Here is a 27,996-nt window from a genome sequence, read left to right as displayed (position 1 = left end):
TCACACTCACACTCACACTTACACACACTTACACTCACACTCACACACACTCACACACACACACACTCACACAGACACACACTCACACACACACACACTCACACACACACACTCACACGGACACTCACACTCACACTCGCACACACACACACACTCACACACACACACACTCACACATACACACTCACACACACACACTCACACAGACACTCACACTCACACACACACACACACTCACACACACACACACACACTCACACACACAGACGTTCCGCAAATAACTGCTCACCCTGCCCCGCCCGCCCACAGAGGACTCGAAGGCAGAGAAGAGTGGGCAGCACTGGCCGCCTTCGCCGAGTGCTTCTGCGAGGCAGGTTCCCTGGGAACCACGGCCGCCGAGAGCCAGGCCTTCCAAAGCAGGGCCGCGGGTCACCGCTGCTGGCCGGGGCCTGTCTGCCATGGTCACTGCTGGCTGGGCCTGTCTGCCATGGTCACCGCTGTGCGGCCGGGGCCTGTCTACCATGGTCACCGCTGCTGGCCGGGCCTGTCTGCCATGGTCACCGCTGCTGGCCGGGGCCTGTCTGCCATGGTCACTGCTGGCTGGGCCTGTCTGCCATGGTCACCGCTGCTGGCCGGGGCCTGTCTGCCATGGTCACTGCTGCTGGCCGGGCCTGTCTGCCATGGTCACCGCTGCTGGCCGGGCCTGTCTGCCATGGTCACTGCTGGCTGGGCCTGTCTGCAATGGTCACCACTGTGCGGCCGGGGCCTGTCTACCATGGTCACCGCTGCTGGCCGGGGCCTGTCTGCCATGGTCACCGCTGCTGGCCTGGGCCTGTCTGCCATGGTCACTGCTGGCCGGGCCTGTCTGCCATGGTCACCGCTGCTGGCCGGGGCCTGTCTGCCATGGTCACCGCTGCTGGCCGGGCCTGTCTGCCATGGTCACCGCTGCTGGCCGGGCCTGTCTGCCATGGTCACTGCTGGCTGGGCCTGTCTGCCATGGTCACCGCTGTGTGGCCGGGGCCTGTCTGCCATGGTCACCGCTGCTGGCCGGGCCTGTCTGCCATGGTCACCGCTGCTGGCCGGGGCCTGTCTGCCATGGTCACCGCTGCTGGCCGGGCCTGTCTGCCATGGTCACCGCTGCTGGCCGGGGCCTGTCTGCCATGGTCACCGCTGCTGGCCGGGGCCTGTGTGCCATGGTCACTGCTGGCCGGGCCTGTCTGCCATGGTCACCGCTGCTGGCCGGGCCTGTCTGCCATGGTCACCGCTGCTGGCCGGGGCCTGTGTGCCATGGTCACTGCTGGCCGGGCCTGTCTGCCATGGTCACCGCTGCTGGCCGGGGCCTGTGTGCCATGGTCACTGCTGGCCGGGCCTGTCTGCCATGGTCACCGCTGCTGGCCGGGGCCTGTCTGCCATGGTCACCGCTGCTGGCCGGGCCTGTCTGCCATGCACCTGTGAGCCCAGCAGGAGCCTCCCGGCCGGTGTGCATCCCGGGCGGAGCCGGAGAATCGGGGGCCTCACCCTCCGTGGGACAGACGCGGCTGCCGGGAGCCTGGGCCCCGCAGTCCAGCACAGACACCCGCCCCTCCCGGGACCGGGCTGTCACCAGCTCGGACTCTGTAACCTCAGCGCACGGACAGCTCACTGACACACAGCCTGAAGCCAGAATGTGGCCATAGACAAGCAGGAAGTGGTTAAAAGGTTGCTTTTTCTCAGCCACGGGGAGTGGGAGCGTGAATGCTTCTGTAAACAACCCTTTTAAAATAAAATGTTTAAAAAGCACCTCTGTGCAGCCGAACCAAACCCGCGCTGAGCAGACATGTAAAGGCCCGGCGGGAAGGGGGCTGACGCTGAGCCTGCCTGTGGCCGCGGCCCGGCCCTGGGCCAGGGAGGAGCTCCCTGTGTGACGGTGTGTGCGGGCCGGGGCCCCGCCGGGGGAATGAAGAGGCATCGGCGTCCTGAGCCACCGGGACGCCGGGGACCGCGGCCCCGTCAGGGAACCGGCGGCGGGGCCACAGCGGGGTTAACGGACACGGGGACGGCGCTGCTGGCGGGAGTGCCGGAACGGCTCAGCCGCTTTATTCTTATTTATTTATCTTTAATACATTTTATTGATTTTTACGGAGAGGAAGGGAGAGGGGTAGAAAGTTAGAACCATCAATGAGAGAGAAACATCGATCAGCTGCCTCCTGCACACCTCCCACTGGGGATGTGTCTGCAACCAAGGTCCATGTCCTTGACTGGAATCGAACTCGGGACCCTTCGGTCTGCAGGCCTATGCTCTATCCACTGAGCCAAACCGGTTAGGGCAGTTCAGCCACTTTAAAAACCTGTCTGCAGCCGAAACCGGTGTGGCTCAGTGGATAGAGCGTCGACCTGCGGACTGAAAGGTCCCAGGTGATTCCGGTCAAGGGCATGTACCTTGGTTGCGGGCACATCCCCAGTAGGGGGCATGCAGGAGGCAGCTGATCCATGTTTCTCTCTCATCAACGTTTCTAGCTCTCTATCCCTCTCCCTTCCTCTCTGTAAAAAATCAATAAAATATATGTTTTTTAAAAACCTGTCCGCTTTATTAGCTACAAAGCGCCTCTCCTAGGGGACGGCTAATTTGATGTGTCAGCCAGGGCAGGCCGCAGCATCCAGAGAGGCAGGGAGAGGGAGGAGGGGAAGCATCGATCGGTTGCCTCCGTAGATACCCCGACCACCGGGGACCAACCCGGGCATGTGCCCTGACCGGGGATCAAACCGGTGGCCTTCGGTGCCCAGGACGACGCTCCACCAGCTGAGCCACACGGGCCAGGGCCCTGAAGGTGCTGTTTAGATGGCACCAGCATTCCAGCCCGTAGGTCCCGCTGCTTGGGGCGGGGTGTGTGTGTGTGTGTGTGTGTGTGAAGGAGCCGTGCCGGAAACTCGTCCTTGGAACGCGGGTGGCGGCCGGCCCCGGGGTCACAGGCAGAAATGGAGGTTGCTAACCGGAAGACTCCTGTGGGCGGCTGTGCCTTTGTCCCCAGCTCTGACCTCCACCCCTGCTGAGCGGCCTCCGGACCTCACACCAACCAGGAAGCCTGGAAACCAAGCTCATTAAAACTCACAGCACAAAACCAAACCAAAACTAAAACCAAACTCAGAGCATCGGCCTCCTGAGCCTGGAAGTCCGCCCCTCTGCCCCGCACGACGGCAGATGGCGCCCCTTGGTTCTGACTCTGTATCTATTGCTGCCGATGAATCACCTCACCATTCAGCTGCTTACAGCAACAAGCAGCCCTGGCTGGTCTGGCCCAGTGGATAGTGTGTTGGCCTGTGGACTGAAGGGTCCCAGGTTCGATTCCGGCCAAGGGCACATGCCAGGGTTGCGGGCTCGATCCCCAGTGGGGGGCGTGCAGGAGCAGCCGATCAGTGATTCTCTCTCATCGTTGTTTCTCTCTCCCCCTCCCTTTCTCTTCTTCCACAGCCCCCCCCCCCCCCCACACACACACATAGCCAGGCCCCACGCCTCCTTCCCAGCACCCTCGGTTTACGTGAGTCTCCGGCCCGGCGGAAGGTTCCGGGAGGCGGGACTGGGCAGCCGGGGAGGCAGCCGCAGGTGCTCCGCGAACATTTGCTGAAGATGCAGCCCCTGAGGTGGTCCCCACCCCCGTGCCCCATGCCCTGTCCAGGACTACCGCCCCCTCCTCCCTGCGGACCGCCACCCAGCTCACCCTGGGGATCCAGCCCCCGCTCACCCTGGGGATCCAGCTCCCAGCTCACCCTGGGGATCCAGCCCCCCAGCTCACCCTGGGGATCCAGCCCCCCAGCTCACCCTGCGGACCGCCACCCAGCTCACCCTGAAGATCCAGCCCCCGCTCACCCTGTGGACCGCCACCCAGCTCACCCTGGGGATCCAGCCCCCCAGCTCACCCTGGGGATCCAGCCCCCCAGCTCACCCTGCGGACCGCCACCCAGCTCACCCTGGGGATCCAGCCCCCCAGCTCACCCTGCGGACCGCCACCCAGCTCACCCTGGGGATCCAGCCCCCCAGCTCACCCTGGGGATCCAGCCCCCCAGCTCACCCTGGGGATCCAGCCCCCCAGCTCACCCTGGGGATCCAGCCCCAGCTCACCCTGGGGATCCAGCCCAGCTCACCCTGGGGATCCAGCCCCCAGCTCACCCTGGGGATCCAGCCTCCAGCTCACCCTGGGGATCCAGCCCCCAGCTCACCCTGGGGATCCAGCCCCCCAGCTCACCCTGGGGACCCAGCCCCCAGCATGCCCAGCTCACAGCGAACCCCAAGCCCCGGCTAACTGTGGGTGAGCATCGCCAAGGACGGAACCCTGTCCCCGCGTCTCCCCGTGAAGCCCCCAGCGCTTGGAGACTGGTCCGTGGCCCCCCTGAGGGGGCAGGGCCCGGGCAGGGGGTGTGCGGTGGCCCCACAGCCAGCGGGTCCGGGCCCCAGCCGCCTCGATGCTCCAGAGCAGCACATGAATGGCCGGCACGCGGGCCGAGAGGCCAGCCCGGAGGCTCGGGTGGCAGGCCCCGGCGGGATCCGGTTCCCCGGACAAAGGCGGGGGGGGGGGGGGGCAGGTGAATAAATCATGAGGGGCCCGGAGCAGGGCCGGACGGGCCGGCTGACCTCATTCCGGGCGGGAGGAGCAGGCGCCGGCGGTGAGTGTCTGGGGACACAGGGCCCAGGAGGCAGTGGGCTGCCCGGTCACCCCGTCCTGCTGGCTGAGCAGCAGGGGCGGAGGTCAGCAGCGCTCAGCGGGAGGCGCTGGCAGGAGGGGAGGGGAGCGGGGGGCGGGGTGAGGCGGGGGAGCCTTGCTGGGAGGGGGCGGGAGGTAGGAGGACAAGGTGGACGGACAGAGAGCACTGTGAGAGGAGCCCACGCACAGAGAGAGGAGGAGGAGGGAGGGGTCCGAGGCCCACGGGCCCCTGGGCAGGTGTCAGCAGGGGAGGGCGGAGAGAGGGACTGCCAGAGAGACAGACAGACAGACAGGCCGCCACGGAGTGAGGGCGGACAGGGGCCTGGCAGGAGGCTCGGGAGCCGGAGCCCAGAGCCGGCCGGTGGGGCCAGCGGAGGCCAGAGGGTGGGGAGGCGAGGACTGGAGGGAGGCTGTCTGAGAGGCTGGGCAGCGAGGGGAGAAGGGAGGTGGGACTCGGGCAGCCCGGGCACAGAGATGCCTGCCGGCTGCCCTGGCCGGGGGCAGGGGAGAGAAGCCGGGACCACCGCTGCCACTGAGCCCCCCCGCAGGACCGGAGACCGAGTGGGGCCGCCCCTGGTCCCGATGGCCCTCCCTCAGGGCCCGGAGGGTGACAGCCCTCCGCCGGGGGCGCCCATGGCCTCGGAGGACGCGGCGGGGCCCAGCCAGGCCCCCGCCAGCCCCGCGGTCGCCCGGCGGCGGCTCCTCCTGCGGGAGCTGGAGGCCCAGGTGCAGGCGGCCTTCGGGCAGGTAAGGTGGGCGGGGAGCGGGCGAACCCCGGACGGGGGGACCCTGAGCCAACAGGGGACCCCGTGCCGGACAGACCCAGCCTCACTGTGCCGGAGGAGGCCCTGAAACACGTGCTGGCCCGAGTCCTGGCTCAGCGGCTCACAGGCTCCCCGTCCTCCCTGAGGCCCCCCCTCCTCCCCCCAGGCCCCGTCCTCCCTGAGGTCCCCCCTCCTACCCCCCCCAGGCCCTGCCCCAGAGCTGGCTCCATCGGTCAGCTCCTCATCCAGTGGCGAGGGCGTGGGGCTGGTCCAGGGGTGCCGAGGGCAGGCGGGCAGGCGGGTGCTCCGAGGTGAGAGCGGGGGAAAAGGGGAGTCCTGGCAGGAAGAGGCAGGGCCTCCCAGGCCTCCGTCTGGGCAGGCAGCGAGCGGAGGGTGTGCAGGGTTCACACCACCGGGGCCCGTTCGGACGGAGGGACGCCCAGCCCGCCCCGCACAGCAGGCGCCCGTGTCCTCCTCCAGGCCCGGCCCTGCTTCTGAAGACACCCAGTCCCTCCTGGTGGGAGGGATTAGGGGATGGGGGCGGGGAGGGTGTGTGCAGGACCCTCAGGAGCGAGCGAGGGGAGGCTGAGCATCCAGGGCCCTTGGCACCCCAGCGGCCCCCCTCGCCAGCAGAGACACTCAGAGCTAATCCCGGATTAGGACCCAAGCCCCCGTGCCAGGCTCCCCGCCTGCCCACCCGCCCCCGACCTTCCCCACAAAACCCTTGGAAAATCCCCTGCCGGGCTCCCAGACTCCGGGGAGCGGCTGGGGCCGGCGGAGCCCACGGCCTCCAAGAGGCCCAGCCCCAGCCCGGGCTCCCGGCCCGGCATGGTCCCTGGCCCATGGGGAACTGTGCCAAGCGGCCCCGACGCCGGGGAGCTAAGGTAGGGGCAAAGGGGCCGGGGAGCTAAGGCAGGCGGCGAGGGGGAGAAGCCACGGCCAGGAGCCTGGGCTGGGCCCCGGGAGGGCCAGCTGGGTGGGCAGGGCCCTGGGTGAGGCAGGGCGGGGCTTAGAGGTGGGCACAGGCCGGCGGAGGACGGAGGTGGGTTCCCACTGGGCCTCCCCCGCCGAGCTGAGCAGGCCCCCAACTGCCCCCCGCTGGCCGCCCCGCTCCCTGCGGGGGACCCTGTGCCCCTGGCTTCGGAGTGGACTTGGCCAGGTCCTTTGCCCTCCCCGAGCTCAGGTTTGCCCAACGGGACAGTCAGGGGCGGCCCCTCGGCCGAGAGTGGCCATGGGGAGGGCCTCTCTCCGGGGCCAGGCGCCCCCGGCAGGAGGGGCCGCCGCCCCAGCTCACGGCCGGCTCTGCTGCAGGGCGGTTGGCTGTGGCCCAGCTTCTGCCCAGGCGGCTCCCCGCACGGCCCCAAGGAGCCCGGGGGCCCCCGACGGGGCGTCCAGGGCTACTCGGTGCTCAGCAGCCTGGTGGGGCCCGCCTGCATCTTCCTGAGGCCCAGCATCGCGGCCACCCAGCTAGTATGTACGGGCCCGCGGCCCGCCCGACCGTCTGCCCGCCCGCCCGTCTGCCTGCCCACCCGTCCGTCCATCCACCTGCCCATCCGCCCGTCCACCCACTGACCTCTCCCTGAGGGGGGAGAGGACTGAGGGGGGAGGTCAGAGCAGAGGCACCCAGATTGGGGGGTGGGGGGACAGAGAGAGACCCAGCAGAACATCAGAGGCAGCCGCCCAGGGGGTGGGCCGGGAGGGGGCAGGTCCCTCGGAGACCGATGGTGCCATGGAGGCCCCCCAGCTTGGGATCCGCCCAAACCAGACCCCTCCTCTGTCCAGGGGGCTCCGTGCCCCAGAAGAGGGTGGCGGGGGTGGGAGGCCGGGGAGACGCCTGGCAGGGTCCGAGGAGGGGACCCCAAGCCCCCAGGGCCGTCCGTCAGCGGGGGTGGGGGAGGAGCCAGGCCTGAGCAGGTCAGACACAGGCCTGGGCGCTGAGGGGGCTGATCGGAGAGGCCCAGAGAACAGGAAGCAAGGGGTCCGGGGAGTCCTGACCCCTCTGTGCCCCCAGGACCGGGAGCTGCGGCCGGAGGAGATCGAAGGTAAAGGGTTTGGAAAGAACCAGGGTTTTTGGAGGGGTGGACGTGGGGTGCACACAGGGGGGAGAGGGGGGCGGGGGGCTCAGCAGTCCCCAGGGGGAACTGGGAGCCGGAAGGAGGCTGCAGGAGAGCTATGCGAGGGGCCTGGGGACAGACTGAGCAGGGATGAGTCCACAAACCCCCGCGGTCAGCTGCCTGCTCTAGCGTGCCAGGTGGGGCTTGGTAAGGCCACCAGACGTCCTGCTTTTGGCGGGACAGTCCCGATTTTTAGCCCTGTGTCCCGCGTCCCGCAGCGCTTTAAAAAAAATCGGGACTTCTTTAAAACGCCGCGGCACACATCGTTAGAAACCGGGACTGTCCCGCCAGAAGCTGGACGTCTGGTCGCCTTAGTCTCTTGGGTCCCTTTTACGTTTGTTCAGCCAGCACGTCCTGGGCCCCCACCTGGCCCGTGCTGAGCCCGGAAGCGTGGCCAGCGCACAGACCTGGCCTGTCCTCTGGAGACAGACGTCAGTGAGACAGCAGCACAAGTGGTCTCAGTGCTTCCGGCCGAGGACAGATGGCGGCGGGCTCAGGAGTTAGAGGGAAGACTTCCTGAGTACAGGACATGAGGACCAACGGGGAGGGGGAGTGCTCCAGAGTGTGCGCTCCTCCTCCCTCTCTCCCTCTCTCCTTTTCTCACTCCCTCCCTTCCTCCCTCTCTCCCTCCCTCCCTTCCTACCTCTCTTCCTTCCTTCATTCCGTCTTTCCTTCCTTCCTTCCCTCCTTTCCTTCCTTTTTCTTTCTTCACTGTCATATTCCCACTACCTAGAGCAGAGCTTGGCACATAGCAGATGCTCCTAAATATTTGCTGAAAGAATGAATTATGGGGTAGCATGTGCAAAGGCCCTGAGGCAGCCAAGATGAAGGGATGTTTAGAAGGAGGGGATGATCAGTCCAAGGAGAGAAGGGGAGTTGATCCGAGCTGGGGCCCAGGGGGACCCTGGAGAAGGACTGACCCTGCCCCACCTGGCAGAGCTGCAGGTCGCCTTCCAGGAGTTTGACCGGGACCGGGACGGCTACATCGGCTACCGGGAGCTGGGCGCCTGCATGCGGACGCTGGGCTACATGCCCACGGAGATGGAGCTCATTGAGATCTCCCAGCAGATCAGTACGTGCCTCAGACCACCCCCCCATCCCTGCTTCTCCAGAGGCCGGGTCGGGCCGGGGCAGCCAGGCGTGGAGGTGCCTGCTGGCTGGCCCCACAGCCCAGACCTCGGCCGTCCTCCAGGCCAGGACTCTGCCTCCAGAAATCCCACCATCCCTGTGAGGCAGCAGGGCGAGGACCACTATTCCCATTCTTTAGACGAGGAAACTGAGTCTCTGAAAGGTTAAAGGTTAAGGTCATAGCCAGGTCATTGGAGCCAGGGCTTGACCTCAACCAAACTCTGCAGGAGAATTAAGGAAAGTCATCAAAAATCACAGATGGCCCAGCCTGTGGGCCCCGGGGGGAGAAGGGCAGGTTAGCGAGCCCAGGCCAGGAGGGGCGGGCAGCGGGCAGCGGGCAGCGGGCAGAGGAGGGCCAGGGCCGGGATCTCTGATGAGCATGGCCCCCAGGTGGCGGGAAGGTGGACTTTGAAGACTTTGTGGAGCTGATGGGCCCCAAGCTGCTGGCGGAGACCGCGGACATGATTGGGGTCCGGGAGCTGCGGGACGCCTTCCGAGAGGTGTGGCCTGGGCTCAGGGTGGGAGGGGCCTGCGTGTGCGTGCGTGTGTGTGTGTGTGTGTGTGCGCGCGCGCGCGTATTTTTGTGTGTGTGCGCGCGCTTGTATGTGTGTGTGCTTGTATGTGTGCGTGTGCGCTTGTGCGTGCGTGCATATTTGTGCGTGTGTGCGTGTGTATTTGTGCATGTGTGTGCGTATGTGCATGTATGTTCACGTATTTTTGTGTGTGCGCGTATTTTGTGTATGTGCACTTATTTTTGTGTGTGCGAGCGTGTGTGCGAGCACATTTGTGTGTGCATGTGCGTGTGCGTGTGCATGTGGTGTATGTGCGTGTGCGTATTTGTGTGTGTGCGTGCATGTGCGTGAGGGCTGAGCGATGGCGGTCCCTCGGGGACCCACGCCGTGGCCGCGCCGCAGTTTGACACCAACAGGGACGGCTGCATCAGCCTGGCGGAGCTCCGGGCGGCCCTCAGGGTCCTGCTGGGGGAGCGCCTCACGCAGCGGGAGGTGGACGAGATCCTGCAGGACATGGACCTCAACGGGGACGGCCTGATCGACTTCGAAGGTACCGCCCGCCGCGCCCCCGGGGGCTTCTGGCAGCGATGAGGCCGGGCCTCGGCTGCGCCAGGTCTGGCTGAGCCCGAACCCTCCCGTACAGCGCCCCCAGCGCCGGGAGGAGGCGCTGTCTCCGGGAGCGGGAGGAGCAGGGGGTCAGGCCTTGGGAAAGGGCCCAGCGTGGCCACAGGAGGCAGACGCAGCCACCCTCTGGCCCAGGCAGCCCGTCCAGACCCCGCTCCTCCTCCACTGCGCCCCCCAGAGGGAGCACAGGACCACATCGCCCCGGGAGGTCACTCCCGAGCTTCCTAGCAGCCGAAGCAGAGAGAACATAGTTGAGTCACAAAGTGCTTTCTGCCCACAAGACAAAGCCCTCTTCTTGGCCTGGAGACAGGCCTGTGACCTGTCAGATCCCGGAGGCGCACGTGACCACACGCCTCACACCTCCCGGCCAGCACATGGGCCGCCCCGGGCGGGACCCACACCCTGGCTTTGTCCGCAGAGTTTGTGCGGATGATGTCTCGCTGAGCCTGCACGGGCGCCGGAGGCAGCGGAGAGCACGTGAGGCCACAGCCACTGCCCACAGTGTGTCCCTGGAGCCCGTCGCCTCCAGCTGGGACCCTCTGTCTCCCCCACCCCCCACCTGTGCGCAGCGCCCTGCCCGCCCTCACCCCACCCGCCCCTCCACCAGGCCCCCCTCTGTATCCCTGACAATAAAGGACCTTCAGACCTGGGAGGTGGCTTTCCCTCTCACGTCCTCACCCCGGGGGACCCAGGGTTTGGCCCCAGAGGCTCAGTGCTGGGTCACCAGCCCCTGGACTGTGAGCTCTGGGGGCGCAGGGGCCCTCTGTGGATCCTGGTCCCGGCCCACAGCGTCCGGAAAGGCCCCCGAACCAGTAAACCCAGCCTGTTCTCCCAGAGCGGGGAGCAGGGGGGCCCCTCACCCCGTGAATGGCCCTGCCACACCCGGGTTGCTCTAGGTCAGTGGTTCTCACACTTCCTAACGCTGAGACCCTTTCACACAGCTCCTCAGGGCGACGTGACTTCCAACCATGAAATCACTTTCGTTGCTACTTCATAGCTGTCATGTTGCTACTGTTAATGAATCGCCATGTAAATATCTGTTTTTTCCAATGGTCTCAACAGCAGCGGTTCTCAACCTGTGGGTCGCCTAAGACCATCGGGGGAAACACAGATATTTACATGACGATTCATTAACAGTAGCAACGTGACAGCTATGAAGTAGCAGCGAGAGTAACTGTGTGGCTGGGGTCACGCCCTGAGGAGCCGTGTGAAAGGGCGGCGGCCTCAGGAGGGTGGAGCACCTCCGCTCGGAGGGTGGAGCAGAGCGGGAGGGCTTTTCCCGGGACCCGGCCGTTCCCTCTGGGGGTGCCGCTCGGAGCCTTCCAGAGGGACTGGAGCGCGTCCAGCTTTCCCTCCCTCCCGGCCGGGAAGAGGCCGCACTGCTGGCTGCGGCTGCGGGTCCCTTTCCCCGCTCTCTGCGGAGCCCCGGCCCGGCCCAGCGTGGGGGCGCCGGGCACCCACGATCCTGCCCGGCCCGGCCCCAGGTTCCTCTCCGCGTCTCTGCCTCCCGCCCCCTGGCCTCGGCTGGGGCTGGTGGGCTGGTCTCAGCCGAGGCCCTCCCTCCGGCAATCTCTCTTTCTCGCCGCTCTCCGCCTTGCATTTCTAACGCCATCTCGCTACCTGCCTCCTGGGGACCCGGATGACACGTCGCCCCCCCCCCCCCTGCGTCCTCACACCCCAGTTCCCAGACGGAGGAGGCCGAGAGGCCGGGCTCAGTGCTGGGCCGGAGGTCACACAGCACTGACCTCTCTCCGCGGGCCACGCAGTGCGTGCTGCCTGCCGGTCATTCTTCCTAAAATATCTCCTGCCTTTGGCGGCCCTCCTGTTCAGGGACTGGCCGTGGCCCCCCAGGGCCCTCAGATGCACCCGCCCCTTGCCTGCCACCGGAAGTCTCCGGGAGGACAAGGGACCAGCCTCGCCCCGTTCGGTCAGGATGAAGGGGAGGTGGGGCTTGCACTCGGGCCTGGAGACTCTCACATCCCAGCGCCAGCGAGAGGACGCCTGAGGGCCAGGGGGGCCCCGGACAGGCCTCAGCCTCCTCCGGCTACGGCGCAGGCCGCGTCTGCCGAGCTCGGCTGACCGGGAGGAAGATGGACCCGACCGTCAGCCCCGCACCTGTTCCTCGTCATCCCTGCGGCCAGCGCGACGGCCCCGGGACCACGGAGCAGGCGGCAGCCCCCGCGCCCCGCCCGCCCACAGCCTGCACGCCCAGGTGCCAGGGCTGGCTGCAGCAGCTCAGCATCGCTGTCCTGGGAGATCCCAATTAATCCTAATCCCCATTAGGCATCTCTCCTGCCGGCCAGGCTGGCGGGCCAGGCTCCCAGGCCCGCGGCTTCCCTGGGAGCCAGGGCCCGTCCTCCTCCCCTCCCCCTCCCCAGTGGGCGCCCCGCGTTGCTTCCTGGGGTGGCTGTCCTCTTCGCAGGGGCTGGAGCGTGCATGCCAGGGGAAGACTGGAACCCCCGCAGTCCGAGCCTGCCTCCGCCCTGCGGCCCCCGCCTGGGGCTCTGTGGTGTGGGCTGAGGGAGTGGCTGGGATGGAGTATCCGCAGCGGATATGCGGGCACAGAAGTGCCCACAGGCCCTCCACTTCTCACACATGCCCTCTCGCCTCACGATTTACTTAAGCCTATTTAAATTAAGTGTGCGTATCACACACATTCAGGGAGGCGCATGAACCTGGGCACAGCGCAGTGACTGTCTCCGTGTCTGCAGCCAGGTAGCCACCCTTCTGTCAGAGCTCATTTTAGAGCAGTTCTCGGATTACAGAATTATTCCAGAGACAGCCAGGGAGTTCCCATGGACCCCAAACCCAGCTTCTCCAGAGACACAGAACCAGCAGGCGATGCGTGTGTGTATGTAACAGATACTTATTATGAGCAATTGGCTCAGGCTATGGTGGGGCTGAGCGGTCCCCAAACCTGCAGGCGGCACGCCGGAGGCCCAGGAGAGCCGGTGCTGCGGCTCCCGCCCAAGGCCAGGCCTGAGACCCAGGGAGGGCGACGGCAGGGGCTCTGGTCTGAGGCCCGGAGAGCCCTGACGCCCAGCCCGGCGGGCAGGCGGGGGCCGTTCCCTCTATTAGATCCTCCGCGGATTGATGAGGCCCACCGCAGGGGGAGGGCGACCCGCCTGACGGAGCCCGCTGTCAGCAGACTCATCCCTCCCAGCTACACCCTCTCACGCTCCCCGGCATCGAGGTGGCCTCAGGTCTGGGACCCCAGGATCCTGTCGAGCTGACACATAAATTAACCATCACACTATTGTTAACACTGTACGCTAGGACGGCACATTTGTCACATTACTGATACGTTACTGCTGACCGAAGTCCGCCGTTCATGCGTGTTTCCTCCATGTTTCCTTCTTCTATTCCACAGCATCCAGGGCCACTTGACCTTAGACACCGTGTTGGCTGATGCTTCCTCGGACTTTGCTTTTTATTTTATTTTTAAAAATATATTTTATGGATTTTTTTTTTTTTTTACAGAGAGGAAGGGAGAGGGAGAGAGAGTTAGAAACACCGATGAGAGAGAAACATCAATCAGCTGCCTCCTGCACACCCCCTACTGGGGATGTGCCGGCAACCAAGGTACATGCCCTTGCCCGGAATCGAACCTGGGTCCCTTGAGTCCGCAGGCCGATGCTCTATTCACTGATGTTTAAATAAATCTCTCTCATCATTGATGTTTCTCTCTTTCCCTCTCCCTCTCTCTCTGAAATTAAGATATTTTTAAAAAAAGAAGAAGAAAAGAAAGAAAAACAATATCAATTGTGCATTACTTAGCCATTGACAAATAATTTTTTTTTTAAAGAAAAGAAATGTTTGTTGGAAGAGTGAATGAATGTCCTGGGAATGAGGAAGACGACGTTGGGGCACGGAGGGCACACAGGGGCTACGGGTTTTGGGGAGAAGTAGCCTGGGAGGAAGGGTGTGGAGAGAGGGTAAGATCTGGGGTATCGAGGAATGAGATTTGAGGGGAAGGTTCTGGGTGGGAAAACGGAAAGATCTGGAGGCACTGGAGTGGGACAGCAAAGAGAAAACAATAAACACTTTATAAACAACCATTTAATCCACACGACAACCCATGAGATAGTGACTAGAGTCTCCATTTTAAAAAAATATATATTTTATTGATTTTTTTTTTTTTTTTTTACAGAGAGGAAGGGAGAGAGATAGAAACATCGATCAGCTGCCTCCTGCACCCTCCACCTCACTGGGGACGTGCCCGCAACCAAGGTGCATGCCCTTGACCAGAATCGAACCTGGGACCTTTCAGTCCGCAGGCCGATGCTCTATCCACTGAGCCAAACAGGTTTCGGCATTGTCTCCATTTTTATAGACGGGGAACCTGAGGCCGATGGAGGTAAGCCTCAGAGAATATGGCCAGTGAGGGTGATGGATGGTGATTCTGTCATCCTGACTCCAGTCCAGTCCATCCTCTTCTTGGCCGCGGGGCCTGCATGAACAAAGGCCAGCTCTTCCTGCTGTTGTCCTGGTGTGGCCGGGACGTGGGGGCCTGGGGGAGCCGGCTGCAGGGTCTCGGAGGGCGCCCTCGGACCCAGCACGCGCCTAGACCGGAGGACGAAGCGATCGGAGGGCTGGGTGCGCCGGTGGCGTTGGTGAGGGACCCGTTTCCATGGGAACAAACGAATGCCTCGGGAGGGCGCGTGCGCAGACGGGGAGCAGGTTGTTGAACCGGCGAAAGGTGACGTCAAAGCGCACGGGGTGAGACGCAGGGCTCGGCACGTCAAAGCCCAGCGTCCTCGGCGGCCCGGGCGGCGGAGAGGCGCGATCCCCGCGGCGGTCACAGCACCCACATGGACCCGGGCCACAGCCGCCCCCGCTAGGCCGCGGCCGGGCGGCGGGAGCTGACGTGCGGAGCCAGCGAGCCAGCGAGGTCGGGGGCCGCGCCGCCCCTGGGGAGACCCTCTCCGGGGAACCGCCGGCGGCGGGACCGGTCCCGGCTCCGAGGCCCCGCCTCCCGAGCCTGGGGACTAATCGGTTTGAGAGCGCGCGGGCCCGAGCCGCGAACTCTCCAATTGCGGAGGGCGGCGGACACCGCCCAATCCGGAGCAGACAGGTGCGAGGTCCGGGAGGCGGCGGCCAATCAGCGGCGGTTGCGGCCTAGCGGGGCCGGCCTCGACCAATGAGGAGGTCCGAGTGACAGCTCCGCGCGCCAATCGGGAGTGAGAGAGCGGCTGAGCCTGTCCGCCCTTCCGGCCAGGGCTCTATTTACTAGGGGCGTGAGGCCCGCCTGCCAATCAGAGCGCGGCGGAGCGGCCCGGCAGCCAACCCCGGAGGAGCGGCCGGCGACGTCCGCCGCACCGAGAGTTGGGGATGTCCTACAAGCCCATCGCCCCCGCCCCCAGCAGCACCCCGGGCTCCAGCACCCCCGGGCCCGGCACCCCGGTCCCGACAGGTGAGGACCCAGCTCCATCCGTGTTCGTCTGCCCGGGCGGACGAGGTCTCGAGAAGAAGGCGGCCCTGAGCGCAGCGGCTCCGGGCCTGTCATTGCCCTCCCGCAGCTCAGTTTGTGTCCTGTGGAGTGGGCGTGGCCGCGGAGGGTCTGGGGGGAAGCAGGGAGAGGGGTGTGTCCCTGAAGCCGAGCCTCCTGGAACGAAGCATCCCTTTGGAAGGAACCGGGGGAGTCCGGCCGGGGGCGTGGAACGCTGGGCAGAGATGGCCCGGCCCGCGCTGACCCCCTCCACTCGCACCTGTTCCAGCCGGAAGCGTCCCCTCGCCGTCGGGCTCGGTGCCGGGAGCTGCGGCCCCTTTCCGACCGCTGTTTAACGACTTCGGGCCGCCCTCCATGGGCTACGTGCAGGTGAGTGGGGCGGAGAGACCGCCCGTGGCCGGCAGCCCGCCCCGCGGCCGGCGCTCACCGCCCGGTTCTCTCTTGACACAGGCGATGAAGCCGCCCGGCGCCCAGGGCTCGCAGAGCACCTACACGGACTTGCTGTCGGTCATAGAGGAGATGGGCAAGGAGATCCGGCCCACCTATGCCGGCAGCAAGAGCGCCATGGAGCGCCTGAAGAGAGGTGAGTGAGCCAGGCCCCAGCCCGGGGGAAGGCCCTCCGGAGGCCCCCTGAGCCAGCCTGGGCGAGGGCCAGGATTGCTCCCCCTAGGTGTATGGAACGGAATTGCAAGTGAGTTGGTTTCCAGGGCAGGACCAGGGAGTTGGTATTTCAGCAGGATACATGTGAGGATCTGGCCCTTCCTTAGATGCCGGTCCCTCTCGCTGGAAGGAAAGCGGGTGGGGAGGGCGGGTCTTCTGGGGGGGTGCGTGGGGGGGGGACTGGAGGGTCGCTGAGACCCTGTATGTTACCTCCCCATCCCCACTCCCACCCCCACCCCAGGCATCATCCATGCCCGGGCCCTAGTCAGAGAGTGCCTGGCGGAGACAGAGCGGAACGCCCGCACGTAACAGGACGCACCTCCGCCTCCGAGTCTGGACCTTTCCGGCCACTGCAGGGCACCTGCTTCTCCCTGGCCTCCACCCGAGTTGCACTTGCTGTCCTATGTCCCCTGGTGGGTACTGTCTGGGGACCAGGGTGGCCCTCCCTCGCTGGCAGCACTGACGCGGAACCCCTGGGATACTTAGCAGCGAGCTCACTGTGAGTCCCGCTCCCGAGCTGCCTCAGCGCTGATCCAACCGGAGCTTTCTTCCTCCTGTAGCCCCCGCGACTCAGCACTTAACCCAGGACTGCTCTCCCCTTTTCCCAGACCCCGCCCCCGCAGGGCTTCAGAAGGCCTGCCGCCTCCCTGCCTTGTCTCCTGGGCCATAGCCTCTTTTCTCAGTGTGTCTTTTGCTAAACATGTCCTTTTTTGTATAAATAAAAGATAATTTGGAGTTGTTCTCTCAGCTCTTTGGCCTTCCTGAGTTTGGTACTTCTGCTAAGCCTGGTGGCTGGGAAGAAACGGGACAGAGAAGACCCCGAGTGGTGCAGTGGGCGGGAGAGAGGCCGGCGCGGCCTGGCCTGCCCGGCCCCGTGCTGTCCATTAGCCTGGGAGGGACCGTTCCTGTCCGCCTGCCCTCAGCCTTCCCAGCTCTGAGTAGTGGAGAGCTGAGCTGTGGCTGAGAGCCTTGCCCTGCTTCGCAGGGTGCCACCAGGGGGCAGTGCAGGGCCTTGGCCTCCCCCGCAGCTGGAGGGCAGTGTCACCAGCCTGGCCTAGAGGGTTCTACCTCTGGATTAGCAGTGAAGCCTGGCAAGGTGGAAATGCCAGTTCACTAAGCCACGCCTTCGTGCCTAATGCCTAACAGCCTGAGCTGAACCAGCCGCAGAGGCTCCGAATCCTCCCATCTGTGACTCCACCGCGTGGGGAGCGCTGCCGCCGGCGGCTCCTGGGGAGCAGAGCCACGGCAGGGGCTGCTGCCACATGGTGCTGCCGTGCACTGTCCCAGGCCTGCAGGGCCTGGGTGTGGCTCACAGCCCCACCCACGTGCCTCAGCCTTTGCCCAGAGCCTGGTGGCTGGTTGGCCAGACTGTGGACCCGGAAGGTATAGATGGGGCCACACTGGGGGCTAGAGGCCCCTGCCTGGGTGTGTGGCTGAGTGACCCTGAGGCCTGGGGCGCTGGACTCGCACGCCCTAAGCAGAGGCCGCCGGAGACCGCTTCAGGCCGGCCTGGGGAGAGGTGATGCACCCCCCGTCTCCCGGGCGGGTGGGGCGGGGGGACCCTGGCGCAATCCCAGCTCTGCCCTGACCTGGGGGCTGGGCGCGGGTGGGGAGGGACAGCGTGTTTGGGGGCCCCAACAAGCACAGAGGGAGCGCAGACACGGCGTTCGGAGACCCGCCTCCCTCGCCGCCTCCGGAGGAAGGAAGGGGCGGCCTGGCCCGGGCGGGGCCGGACCCGGTGGGGAGCCGGCAGGAAGGGGGCGGGGCGGCCGCGGTGACGCGGCGGCGGGAGGAACCGGCGGGAGGAACGGCCGGAGGGCGGACGGGGAGAAAGGTCGGGCCATGGGCCGGCGCTGCGCCTCCCGGGGGTCCGGCCGCCGCTGGAGCCCGAGCCCGGGGCCGGGGGCGCTGGGGGCTCAGACCCGGAGCCGGATCGCCCGCGCCCGGTGAGGCGCCCGCCCCCAGAGGTGAGCGGGGCCGGGGCGCCGGGGCCGGGGCCGGGGAGCCCGGAGGGGACCGTGGCCGCCGGCGGGGCTCCCGGTGCCGGGCGGGGCTCCGGGCAGCGGCCGGGGCGCGGGGCGCGGGGCGGTCCTGGGACCGGAGCCCGGGGACGCCGAGCGGAGCCGCAGCCGGAGGGAGCCGGCGGGCGGGATGCGGAGGGAAGTGCAGGGCTGGGTGCCCGCCTCGCCGGGGAGGCAGGTCTGGGGGCGGGGCGGCTGGTTATCTGGTCCTGAAGGAGGTCCGGGTGCGGGGAGTGGGTGCAGGGAGTGGGGTGCGGGGAGCGGGGTGCGGGGAGCCCTGACAGATGCTAAGAGGAGGGGCGCCCGGGGCTGCTCCGTGGAGATACCCCCGGGGACAGGGCTCTGAGCGGCCCCAGGAGAGGGTGCGGGAGGGCAGGCCCGGGGGGAGGGCAGGCCCGGGGGAGGGCCGGGGGCTCCAGGGCCGGGTCCCCCAGGGAAGCTGATCCGAGGGGCTTAGGACGCGGGGGAGGCGAGGGGGCCGCTCCGCGCGGCTCGGGGGGCGCCGTCAGCCCGCTGTTGCCATGGTGACGGGCTGGGGGGCGGGGGCCGCGCCGAAAGGAGGTCAGCGCAGCCTCAGCCTCAGCCTCAGCCTCAGCCCCAGTCCGCCGCGGCTCCGGCTCCGGCTCCGGCTCCCCCCGCGGCTCCGGCTCCCGCTTCTCCCGCTCCCCCTGCCGCTCCCGCTCCCCCCGCGGCTCCCGCTGCTCCGCCGCCGGCCGCCGGGCATGGGGTCCCGCGCCCCGCACCCCCCGGGCCGCGCGCCGGGCTGGGGACCGCGCGCCGCCGCCCCGCGCTGACGGCCGTGCCCGCGCCCTGTGCCCGGTGCCCGCCAGGCGGAGCGGGCCGCGGCCCGGAGCCTCAGGATGCTCATCAAGGAGTACCACATCCTGCTGCCCATGAGCCTGGACGAGTACCAGGTGGCACAGCTCTACATGATCCAGGTGAGCGCGGGCGGCGGGCCGGGCTCCGGGCAGGGTGCAGGCCGCGCCGGGCCGGGGCGGGCTCAGCCCCCAGCCCTGCTCCGGCCTTGAACGGCTGAGGCGGAGGAGGAGGGAGAGGGCCTCGCAGAGGCAGGGGAGACGGTAAGGGCTGCGGGGGAAGAGGCAGAAGGGCCTAGCGCGGCTCCCATCCCCCAAGTGCCGGCCTATGGATGATCCCTCTAATCCTCCTGAGCTCAGCGGCTGTCATCCCGCGGGACAGGGGGCCAGAGTGAGAGCCCGGCGAGCCCGGGGCAGGGAGGTGGGATGAGGACGGGATGCGATGAGGCTCCAGAACTGTGAAATGCAGGGCCAGGCGAGGAGGAGCTCCCGGCCCGTCCTCGGGTCAGCGAGGGAGCTCGGCTGAGAGGCAGGAGCAGAGGCCGGGCCTTGGGCTGTGAGAAAAATGGGCCGGGCTGGCCCTCGGGGAGGGGAGAGGGCTGGGCCGGGCCCTGGGGAGGCCTGTCCCTGATGTGTCCCGAGGTTTAGGATCAGTCTTCAGGGGCAAGGGGCCAGCAGCCAGCCCCGGGGTGGAGAGGCCAAGTTTGGGCTCCAGCGCTATAAAAGGGCGGGATCTGAATGCTCTCCCACTCCGCGGGGGTGGCAGGAGCGGGTGGAGGGGTCCACAGAGGGAGGGTCCAGGCGCAGGTTCTCAGGGTGGCAGGGCCCCTTTTACTCCCTCAGTTCGGCAGCCCACCCCCCGCGGCCTTGGCTGCCCTGAACCCGTGCACCGAGCTCCCGCCTCAGGAGCCCACCAGGCCCCTCTGCCCCAGCACCTCCTCCCCCACACCCCCCAGCACCTCCCACCCTGAACCACGTTCAGACATCTCCCTGGCCCCTCTCTGCCCGTCCATGGGCATAGCAGCCCCTATCTCAGTCCCCTCACCCGAATCTAGGCTTTCCTCTACCGCCGCCGGCTCTGTCTCCCACGTACCATACAGTTTGCTTTTTTCCTGTGTCTGTCTGCCTCCTGAGATGAGCTCCGGGAGGGCAGGGGGCTTGATTCTGCTCCGCAAAGCCCGGGCGAGAGCAGACACTCAGTGGAGACTGAGTGCCTGAGTGCGGGCGTGCAGACCAGGGGAGACCAGCTGTGACCCCGACCTGGAGCAGCAGGGCAGGGGAGGGTCCGGGGCAGGGGAGGGTCCCAGGGCGGGGGAGGGTCCCGGGGCAGGGGAGGGTCTCACTGTGGGGGCCAGCACCCGGGGCCCCGGGAGAGCAGGGTTTCAGGCATGGAGCCGGAGCTGAGCGCCCCGCTCTGCTCTGCCCGGGCCACAGAAGAAGAGTCGGGAGGAGTCCAGCGGCGAGGGCAGCGGCGTGGAGATCCTGGCCAACAGGCCCTACACGGACGGGCCCGGCGGCAGCGGGCAGTACACGCACAAGGTGTACCACGTGGGCTCCCACATCCCAGGCTGGTTCCGGGCGCTGCTGCCCAAGGCCGCCCTGCAGGTGGAGGAGGAGTCCTGGAACGCCTACCCCTACACCCGGACCCGGTGAGCGAGGGGGGGGCCTGGTGAGCGGGGGGCCCGGTGAGCGGGGGGCCCGGTGAGGGGGGGGGGCGGTGAGCGGGGGGCCCGGTGAGCTGAGCGGGGGGCCGGGCCGGGCCGCGGGGAGGGGCCGCGGGCACAGGGTGACCCTGCTCCTCCCGGCAGGTACACCTGCCCCTTCGTGGAGAAGTTCTCCATCGAGATCGAGACCTACTACCTGCCCGACGGCGGCCAGCAGCCCAACGTCTTCAACCTGAGCGGCGCCGAGCGGAGGCAGCGCATCCTGGGTGAGGCCTGGGGCCGCGGGGGGGACCCGGGGACCCTCTCGGGCTGCCTGACGCCTCGATGGGCAGCTCCCGACAATTCCCTGGGGCCGTGGCTGCCTGTTTCCAAAAGGGGGCCCTCCCGGCCCCGAGGAGGAGGGGCCGGCGGGGGTGGCAGGGGGCAGCGGGGGCGGCGGGGGCCGGAGGGGCGGCGGGGGGCGGCGGGGGGCGGCGGGGGCGGCGGGGGGGGGGGGGGGAGGCGGGGCCGGCGGGGGGCCGGTGGGGGGCCGGCGGGGCCGGCGGGGGCCGGCGGGCAGCGGCGCTCAGGGCCCTGGAACCCCTCAGACACCATCGACATCGTGCGGGACGCAGTGGCCCCCGGGGAGTACAAGGCGGAGGAGGACCCCCGGCTGTACCGCTCCGTGAAGACGGGCCGAGGGCCGCTGGCCGATGACTGGGCCCAGAAGGCGGCGCAGACGGGGCCGCTCATGTGCGCCTACAAGCTGTGCAAGGTGGAGTTCCGGTACTGGGGCATGCAGGCCAAGATCGAGCAGTTCATCCACGACGTCGGTGAGCACAGCCGCGCGCCGGAGTCCCCCCGCCCGGCCCGGCGCACCCAGGGCAGCAGGCTCTCAGGCCGCCTGGGACACAGATGTGGCGGCCGGGCGGAGGGGGCGGCTCAGCCTGCGGGGCCGGGGCAGGGAGCTGGCGACACGGTCTCGAGGCCAAAGATCCTAAACCATCTGGGCGTCCAGTGAGGCTCAGGGACCTTCAGGAGGGTCCCCAGCCCCAGCCAGCAGCATGCTAAGTGCAGGCTCAGTCCATGGCTCTGGTGTCATCCCAGGGTCCCTCCCGCCCCAGCTCCCAGAGACCCGTCCTCTGGCCGTGACATCCAGCAGCCCCTGTTCACACCACCCCACGCCCAACCCCACAGCCCCCCCAGCTCACGCCCGCCCGCCTCCCACTCCCAGGTCTGAGGGGGGCCAGCCTGGCCTGGATGGGGTGTCCAGGGCCTGGGTTCACATACAGACTCTCAGGGAACCCCCACCGAGCCCCTCCCATCTCTGCACCTGCACTTCCCCTCCTGTAAGCGGGGAGGTCGGGCCGGGAGTGAAAAGCGGATGTTGGTCACAGCATGATGTCCGTTAGCCACACAGTGCTCCTCACGTGAGGGCTGTGCTCCCGTCTCACCGGTGAGGACATCCTTTAGCTCAGAAAGGAACACAGGCTCCTTGTCTCACGTTTGGAAAAACGCCAAAGGCACAAATAAGAACATAAAATCACCCACCTAGTACCGCTGCTAAGACTCAGATATGTTTCCTTCCGGAAGTGGATCATGATAACTCGGCCATTATTGCTGTGTTTCCTAGACAGTGCAGTGAGGTTTTAAACTTCACTCCCTGCCTGAGACGCACACATCCCCGATCGGGCACCGCCTTTCCCTGCAGCTCCCCATTCACTATTCGCACCCTCCCCAGCCATCCCCGAGTTCCTTAGCCGCTAACGCCTCATTGTTAGCTCCTCGGAAGGAGGCAGCGGGAAGCCAGAGGAAAGGCTGAAACAAGCACTGGTTCCAGCTTCCGGCGGTGTGGGGGTGCGGCCAGGGCTCCGAGCTGGGGTGCCCGGAAGGCCAGAAGAGGTGGTGGGCAAGGGGGGCGGTGGGGCAGGAAGGCACGTGTCCGTCTCCATCCCCCTCCCCCGGACAGCACTCCCCACCCTCCTCTGTGGCTCTGGGGAGGCCACGTGCCCAGGGGAGCCATCGCCCGACCCTGAAGGCTGAGCGTGTGGACGCTGTGGCCGGGGAGCGCACTGTTCTGATGCCGGGCACCCCCAGGTCTTCGCCGGGTGATGCTGCGCGCCCACCGCCAGGCCTGGTGCTGGCAGGACGAGTGGACAGACCTGAGCATGGCCGACATCCGGGCCCTGGAGGAGGAGACGGCCCGCATGCTGGCTCAGCGCATGGCCAAGTGCAGCGTGGATGGCGAGGGGCCCGAGGCCCAGCCCTCGGGGAAGCCGGGCACCGAGGCCCAGGCGGGGGCCAGCCTCGCGGGCACCCCCGACGGGCCCGAGGCCCCCCTGGGCCCGGACGCCTCGCCGGATGCCAGCTTCGGCAAGCAGTGGTCCTCTTCCTCCCGGTCCTCCTACTCCTCCCAGCACGGAGGTGAGGCTCAGCGCGGGCGGAGGGGAGGGGAGGGGAGGGGAGGGAGCCACGGCGGGCGGTCCCCAGGCTGACGCCCAGGGGGCCCTGCAGGGGGCGTGTCTCCTCAGAGCTTGTCGGAGTGGCGCATGCAGAACATTGCCCGGGACTCTGAGAACAGCTCCGAGGACGAGTTCTTCGATGCCCACGGTCAGCACGGGGGCCCTGGGGGAGGGGGTGTGCTCCTGAGGAAGGCTTCCGCCCGTGACTCCGAGGTCCTCCGCCCCGTCCCCCAGAAGGCTTCTCGGACAGCGATGAGGTCTTCCCCAAGGAGATGACCAAGTGGAACTCCAATGACTTCATCGACGCCTTCGCCTCCCCGACGGAGGCCGAGGGGGCGCCAGGTACCGGCCCGGAATCGGGTGGCCAGCGCCCCCGTGCAGTGGGGACTCAAAAAGCAAGTCAGTCCTGGTTCGGTGAGGTGCTCGGATGACTGTCGGTTAATAAACAGACGGACAGTGCCGGTGAAGGGTGGAAGGAGGGATGGTGGCCGGTGTCAGGGTTCAGACAGCACAGAGAATGGAGCCGGTCACTGGAGGCAGGAGGGCTCCCGCGGGAGCTGGGGCTCCGCTGGATCTGGACGGGTTGGACCCGCTCGGTCCAACAGAACCTCCTGTGTCGAGTGACAGGCTCTAGCCACCAGGCACATGGGGGTGTCAAGCTCTTGAAATGTGCTGGGTGGCCGGGGAGCTGAAGTGAGTTGTATTTTAACTCATTTTGATTGAAACGGGCACAGCTGGATAGTGGCTGCCATTTTGGACCGGGCAGAGTTAGAAGGAATTGTGGGAGGAGGCATCCCTGGTGGGGAGGAGCGGCAGGAAACGGGAGATGACCCCGGAGAGGGGTGTGAAGGTCATAGGGCGGCGGGGGCTGGGGCCACTCAGGCAGGCTGAGCAGCAGGAGGCGCTGAGGTGTCAGATGGAGGGTCCCCACAGCGCCTCCGTCCTCCTCACTGGCGCCCCCTGTCCTACAGACCCCGGCGCCGAGGCCGCCAAAGACACAAGCGACGGGGCCCGAGCCCCCAGGGACTCCGAGGTAACTGACCGCCGCCGGTGTCTCCGTGCCGCCGCCCGGCCAGGCCGCCCTCTGACGCCGGCGCCCCTCCCGCAGGGCCCGGACGGCGCCGGGGAGCGGGGGCCCGGGGCCTGCGCGGTGCACGCCCTCTTCCTCATCCTGCACAGCGGCAGCATCCTGGACTGCGGCCCCGGCGACGCCAACTCCAAGCAGGCGGACGTGCAGACGCTGAACCTGGCCTTCGAGGCCGTCACCCGCATCCACTTCCCCGAGGCGCTGGGCCACGTGGCGCTGCGCCTGGTGCCCTGCCCGCCCGTCTGCGCCGCCGCCTACGCCCTGGTCTCCAAGTACTGTCCGGGCCGGGGCGGGGGGCGGGGGGCGGGGCCCGGGCGGCAGGGACCGAGAGACCCCCCGGGGGCGGGGGACGGGTCCCGGGCGGCAGGGACCCCCCCTGCGGGCCAGGGACCGAGAGACCCCCGGGGGCAGGAGGGCGGGGGACAGGGACCCCCCTGCGGGCCAGGGACCGAGAGACCCCCCGGGGGCGGGGGACGGGTCCCCGGGCGGCAGGGACCCCCCTGCGGGCCAGGGACCGAGAGACCCCCTGGGGAGGGGAGGAGGCCGGAAGCAGGCACCTCGGTGTCTCATCAGTGGCGTCATCACACAGGCCTCTGGTGCTGCCCGCACAGGCCCAGGCGCCAGCCCTGCCAGCGGGCCGAGGGGATGGGCGGGGCAGGGGAGGGGCTGCAGACCCCGCCACCCACCACCCACCACCCACCCCTCTCCCTCCAGCCTGAGCCCCTACAGCCACGACGGCGACAGCCTGTCCCGCTCTCAGGACCACATCCCGCTGGCCGCCCTGCCGCTCCTGGCCACCTCGTCCTCCCGGTACCAGAGCGCCGTGGCCACCGTCATCGCCCGCACCAACCAGGCCTACGCCGCCTTCCTGAGCTCCGCCGAGGGCGCCGGCTTCTGTGGGCAGGTCAGGGCGGGCGGCCGGGAGAGCCCCGGGGGCCCGCCATCGCCGGTCAGCCCCCCCCCCCCCCCGACGGCGCCCCTCCCCCCCGAGTGGTGCCCCCCCCCCGATGGCGCCCCCTCCCCCTGGGTGGGGCCACCCCCAAAGGTGCCCCCCCCCGACGGTGCCCCTCCCCCCGGGTGGTGCCCCTCCCCCCCCGACGGTGCCCCCTCCCCCCGGGTGGTGCCCCCCCTGACGGTGCCCCTCCCCCCTGACAGTGCCCCTACCCCCCCGACGGTGCCCCCTGCCTCTCAGGTGGTGCTGTCCCCCCCTGACGTGCCCCCTCCCCTCCAGGTGGTGCTGATCGGAGACGCGGTGGGCGGCATCCTGGGCTTCGACGCGCTCTGCCATAGCGCCTGCGCGGGCGCCGGGAGCCGGGGCAGCAGTCGCCGGGGGAGCATGGTCAGTGGCACCCGCTCCTGGGGGGGGTCTCCCCATCGCCAGGGCTCTGCCCCCTGGAACGTGCCCGGCCGCCCTGTCCCTGCTGCCTCGCTGCCCCTCCGGGCTCTGCCCCGCAGCCACGCTGCTCCTCACTCCCAACAAGCAGGGGCCACGTGGTCCCCTCCTGAGGACTCCGGTCCCTGTTCCTTCCAGAACAACGAGCTGCTCTCCCCGGAGATCGGCCCGGCCAAGGACCCCCTGGCGGACAGGGCGGAGGGGCTGGGCCGGGGCAGCCCCGAGCCCTCGGCCCTGCCGGCCCCGCGCGCCCACGGCGACACGGCCGACCCCGAGGCCGAGGGCTCCCCGAACAGGTGACGTTCCTGCCCCTCCCCGTCCCCCCCCCAGCCCCCCGTGTGCGGGCCGAGGGCGGCCGCACTGAGCCGCCTCCGCACAGCCTGCAGGTGGCCCCCCCGCACGCCGCCGCCCCCGGGGAGCCCCGGCGGGCCAGCACCGGCTCCGAGGCCCCCGACGGCTCCGCCAGCGCCGCCCACCTGGACTTCAAGGTCTCCGGCTTCTTCCTCTTCGGCTCCCCGCTGGGCCTGGTGCTGGCGCTGCGCAAGACCGTGATGCCCGCCCTGGAGGGTGAGCCCCATCCCTCCTCTGCCCCCCAGCCCCCCAGATTCCTCTCCGCAGACACCGGAGGCATGGCCACCCTCACTGTACCGGTGACATGTCCTGGCCGGGGGTGGGGGGCCTGGGGACAGAAAGAGGGGGCTGGCCAGTGCCCCCTTCCCACGGTGCACTGGGGCACTCCGCCCACGGACGCTCTGCGAGGAGAGGTCCACCCCCCTCACCCTGAGCCGCTGCCCCCTGAGCGGACCCTGTGGCTCCGGAGGGCCCTGTGGGAGGAGCCGGCTCGGGCTCACAGCGCGTGTCGGGGTGCCGCCGCCCTCACCCCCGCCGCCCAGCGCACCCCGGGAACGCCCGCTTTGTCCCCCGGACCCAGTGGCCCAGATGCGCCCGGCCTGCGAGCAGATCTACAACCTCTTCCACGCGGCCGACCCCTGCGCCTGCCGCCTGGAGCCCCTGCTGGCCCCCCGGTTCCAGGCCGTGGCCCCGCTGGTCATCCCCCGCTACCAGAAGTTCCCGCTGGGGGACAGCACGTCCCTGCTGCTGGGTACGCCGCCGGCCGGGGTGACGGGACCGGAGGAGGGCTGGAGGGAGGAGGGCCGTCCCCAGGAGACACGGGGCCCCCCAGCCCGGGGAGGGCTGTGGCCCCCGCATAGTGCCTGCGGGGTGACCCCGTACGCCCGTGTGCGAGCGGCACCGGGGATGGGAGGGACCGCTGTGCGTGTGGATGCTTGTGTGTCCTCACATGTACATGTGTGCACTGGGCCCAGGAGGCAGTGGGCCGGCCTGGGAGGGGGTGACAGGCGTCCTGGCCAGCACGCAGAGGCTGGGGCGAGCTGAAAGGAGGGATGTGGAGCGGCTCGGCCTCCGCCGGGACCTGACGGGGGGCTGGCAGGGCAGGTGGGGGGGGCGTGGGCGCTGAGGAGTGGGCGCCCAGCTGCCCGGAGCCCCGCCCGCTGCTGAGGGCGCCCCTCCCCCCCAGCCGACACGCTGCAGACCCACTCGGGCCTCTTCCTGGAGGAGCTGGACCTGCTGGTGCCCTCCACGCCCACCTCCACCAGCGGTGCCTTCTGGAAGGGCAGCGAGCCAGGCCCCGAGCCCCCGGCCCCGCCGGCTGTGCCCAGCACCACCAGCGAGGTGGTGAGGAGTAAGTCAGCGCCGCACGCCCCTTCTCCCAGCCCCGCCCTGCCCCTGCCCCCAGCGCCCGCCCTGCCCCTGCCCCCAGCACCCGCCCTGCCCCTGCCCCCAGCGCCCGCCCTGCCCCTGCCCCTGCCCCCAGCGCCCGCCCTGCCCCTGCCCCTGCCCCCGGCGCCCAGGCTCGGAGGAGGGCGGGGCGGGGGAGCACCCGGGCCAGGCAGGGGCAGGCGGGAGCCCCGCTGACTCGCTGCCCCGCGGCTGTGCAGTCCTGGAGCGATGGTGGGGCACCAAGCGGATTGACTACTCGCTCTACTGCCCCGAGGCGCTCACGGCCTTCCCCACCGTCACGCTGCCGCACCTCTTCCACGCCAGCTACTGGGAGTCCGCCGACGTGGTGGCCTTCATCCTGCGCCAGGTGGGCGGGGGGGGGGCCGGGGCGGGGAGCCAAAGGGGGGCTGCGGGCTGGGGGGGCTGGGGGCTGGGGGAGGGGGGCTGCGGGCTGGGGGGGGCTGGGGGCTGGGGGGGGCTGCGGGCTGGGGGGGCTGGGGGCTGGGGGAGGGGGGCTGGGGGCTGGGGGAGGGGGGCTGCGGGCTGGGGGGAGGTGCAGGCTGGGGGGGCTGCGGGCTGGGGGAGGGGGTTGCGGGCTGGGGGGAGGTGCGGGCTGGGGGGGCTGCGGGTTGGGGGAGGGGCCTGCGGGCTGGGGGAGAGGGGCTGCGGGGGGGCAGCCCGGAGCCCCGCGCAGGTGACCAGCCGCCCCGCACAGGTGATCGAGAAGGAGCGGCCGCAGCTGGCCGAGTGCGAGGAGCCGTCCATCTACAGCCCGGCCTTCCCGCGGGAGAAGTGGCAGCGCAAGCGCACGCAAGTCAAGATCCGCGTAGGTGCCCCGCCCCCAGCCCCGGAGCCCCGCCCCCGGCCCGGAGCCCCGCCCCCGCCCCAGAGCCCCGCCCCCGGCCCGG

The 27,996-nt window shown here is 68.4% G+C and overlaps 4 protein-coding genes across 6 annotated transcripts in view; all 4 read left to right on the top strand.

Annotated features, from left to right (window-relative positions):
• Positions 1–5,258: 5,258 nt before the first annotated feature.
• CABP2 (calcium binding protein 2) lies at positions 5,259–10,467 on the top strand (the record flags this gene model as incomplete). Its single annotated transcript, XM_084895111.1, has 6 exons — positions 5,259–5,423; positions 7,452–7,482; positions 8,492–8,626; positions 9,073–9,182; positions 9,597–9,744; positions 10,237–10,467. The coding sequence occupies 6 exons, from the start codon at positions 5,259–5,261 to the stop codon at positions 10,260–10,262; spliced, it is 615 nt and encodes a 204-aa protein (XP_084751237.1). The 3' UTR covers positions 10,263–10,467.
• Positions 10,468–13,969: 3,502 nt separating this feature from the next.
• CDK2AP2 (cyclin dependent kinase 2 associated protein 2) lies at positions 13,970–16,674 on the top strand. Its single transcript, XM_084895112.1, has 4 exons — positions 13,970–15,231; positions 15,536–15,636; positions 15,718–15,850; positions 16,169–16,674. The coding sequence occupies exons 1-4, from the start codon at positions 15,150–15,152 to the stop codon at positions 16,234–16,236; spliced, it is 384 nt and encodes a 127-aa protein (XP_084751238.1). The 5' UTR covers positions 13,970–15,149; the 3' UTR covers positions 16,237–16,674.
• CORO1B (coronin 1B) overlaps positions 15,373–27,996 on the top strand; it is a 54,492-nt gene continuing 41,868 nt past the window's right edge. The window contains exon 1 of the mRNA XM_084895096.1: positions 15,373–15,376. The gene's annotated coding sequence lies outside the window, so the exon portion shown is untranslated. The remainder of the gene's footprint in view (positions 15,377–27,996) is intronic.
• The window catches only part of PITPNM1 (phosphatidylinositol transfer protein membrane associated 1), a 15,042-nt gene continuing 4,333 nt past the window's right edge, over positions 17,288–27,996 (top strand). For 2 of the 3 annotated variants that reach the window (XM_084895071.1, XM_084895069.1), the window contains exons 1-18: positions 17,685–17,894; positions 18,779–18,886; positions 20,198–20,412; positions 20,572–20,693; positions 21,015–21,239; positions 22,504–22,830; positions 22,921–23,016; positions 23,103–23,210; positions 23,840–23,901; positions 23,977–24,227; positions 24,670–24,859; positions 25,187–25,294; positions 25,487–25,644; positions 25,728–25,915; positions 26,280–26,450; positions 26,886–27,050; positions 27,307–27,455; positions 27,804–27,914. In XM_084895071.1, coding sequence (XP_084751197.1) covers positions 18,809–18,886; positions 20,198–20,412; positions 20,572–20,693; positions 21,015–21,239; positions 22,504–22,830; positions 22,921–23,016; positions 23,103–23,210; positions 23,840–23,901; positions 23,977–24,227; positions 24,670–24,859; positions 25,187–25,294; positions 25,487–25,644; positions 25,728–25,915; positions 26,280–26,450; positions 26,886–27,050; positions 27,307–27,455; positions 27,804–27,914 — 2,724 coding nt within the window. In that variant the 5' untranslated portion in view covers positions 17,685–17,894; positions 18,779–18,808. Of the gene's footprint in view, positions 17,311–17,684; positions 17,895–18,778; positions 18,887–20,197; positions 20,413–20,571; positions 20,694–21,014; positions 21,240–22,503; positions 22,831–22,920; positions 23,017–23,102; positions 23,211–23,839; positions 23,902–23,976; positions 24,228–24,669; positions 24,860–25,186; positions 25,295–25,486; positions 25,645–25,727; positions 25,916–26,279; positions 26,451–26,885; positions 27,051–27,306; positions 27,456–27,803; positions 27,915–27,996 lie in introns of those variants that run through there. The other variant, XM_084895070.1, reaches the window with a different exon arrangement.

This window comes from Pipistrellus hanaki, assembly GCF_964339955.1.
Source record: "Pipistrellus hanaki genome assembly, chromosome: 9".
Lineage (NCBI taxonomy): Eukaryota > Metazoa > Chordata > Mammalia > Chiroptera > Vespertilionidae > Pipistrellus > Pipistrellus hanaki.
Note: the sequence above shows the minus strand (reverse complement) of the source record. Positions and strands in the feature narration are given on the sequence as shown.

Excerpts from the sequence above, each read along its gene's own strand:
- CDK2AP2 (XM_084895112.1), top strand. The coding sequence starts at position 15,150 with ATGTCCTACAAGCCCATCGCCCCCGCCCCCAGCAGCACCCCGGGCTCC. Across the intron at positions 15,232-15,535 it reads CGGCACCCCGGTCCCGACAG|CCGGAAGCGTCCCCTCGCCG; the intron begins GTGAGGACCCAG and ends CACCTGTTCCAG. Across the intron at positions 15,637-15,717 it reads CCTCCATGGGCTACGTGCAG|GCGATGAAGCCGCCCGGCGC; the intron begins GTGAGTGGGGCG and ends CTCTTGACACAG.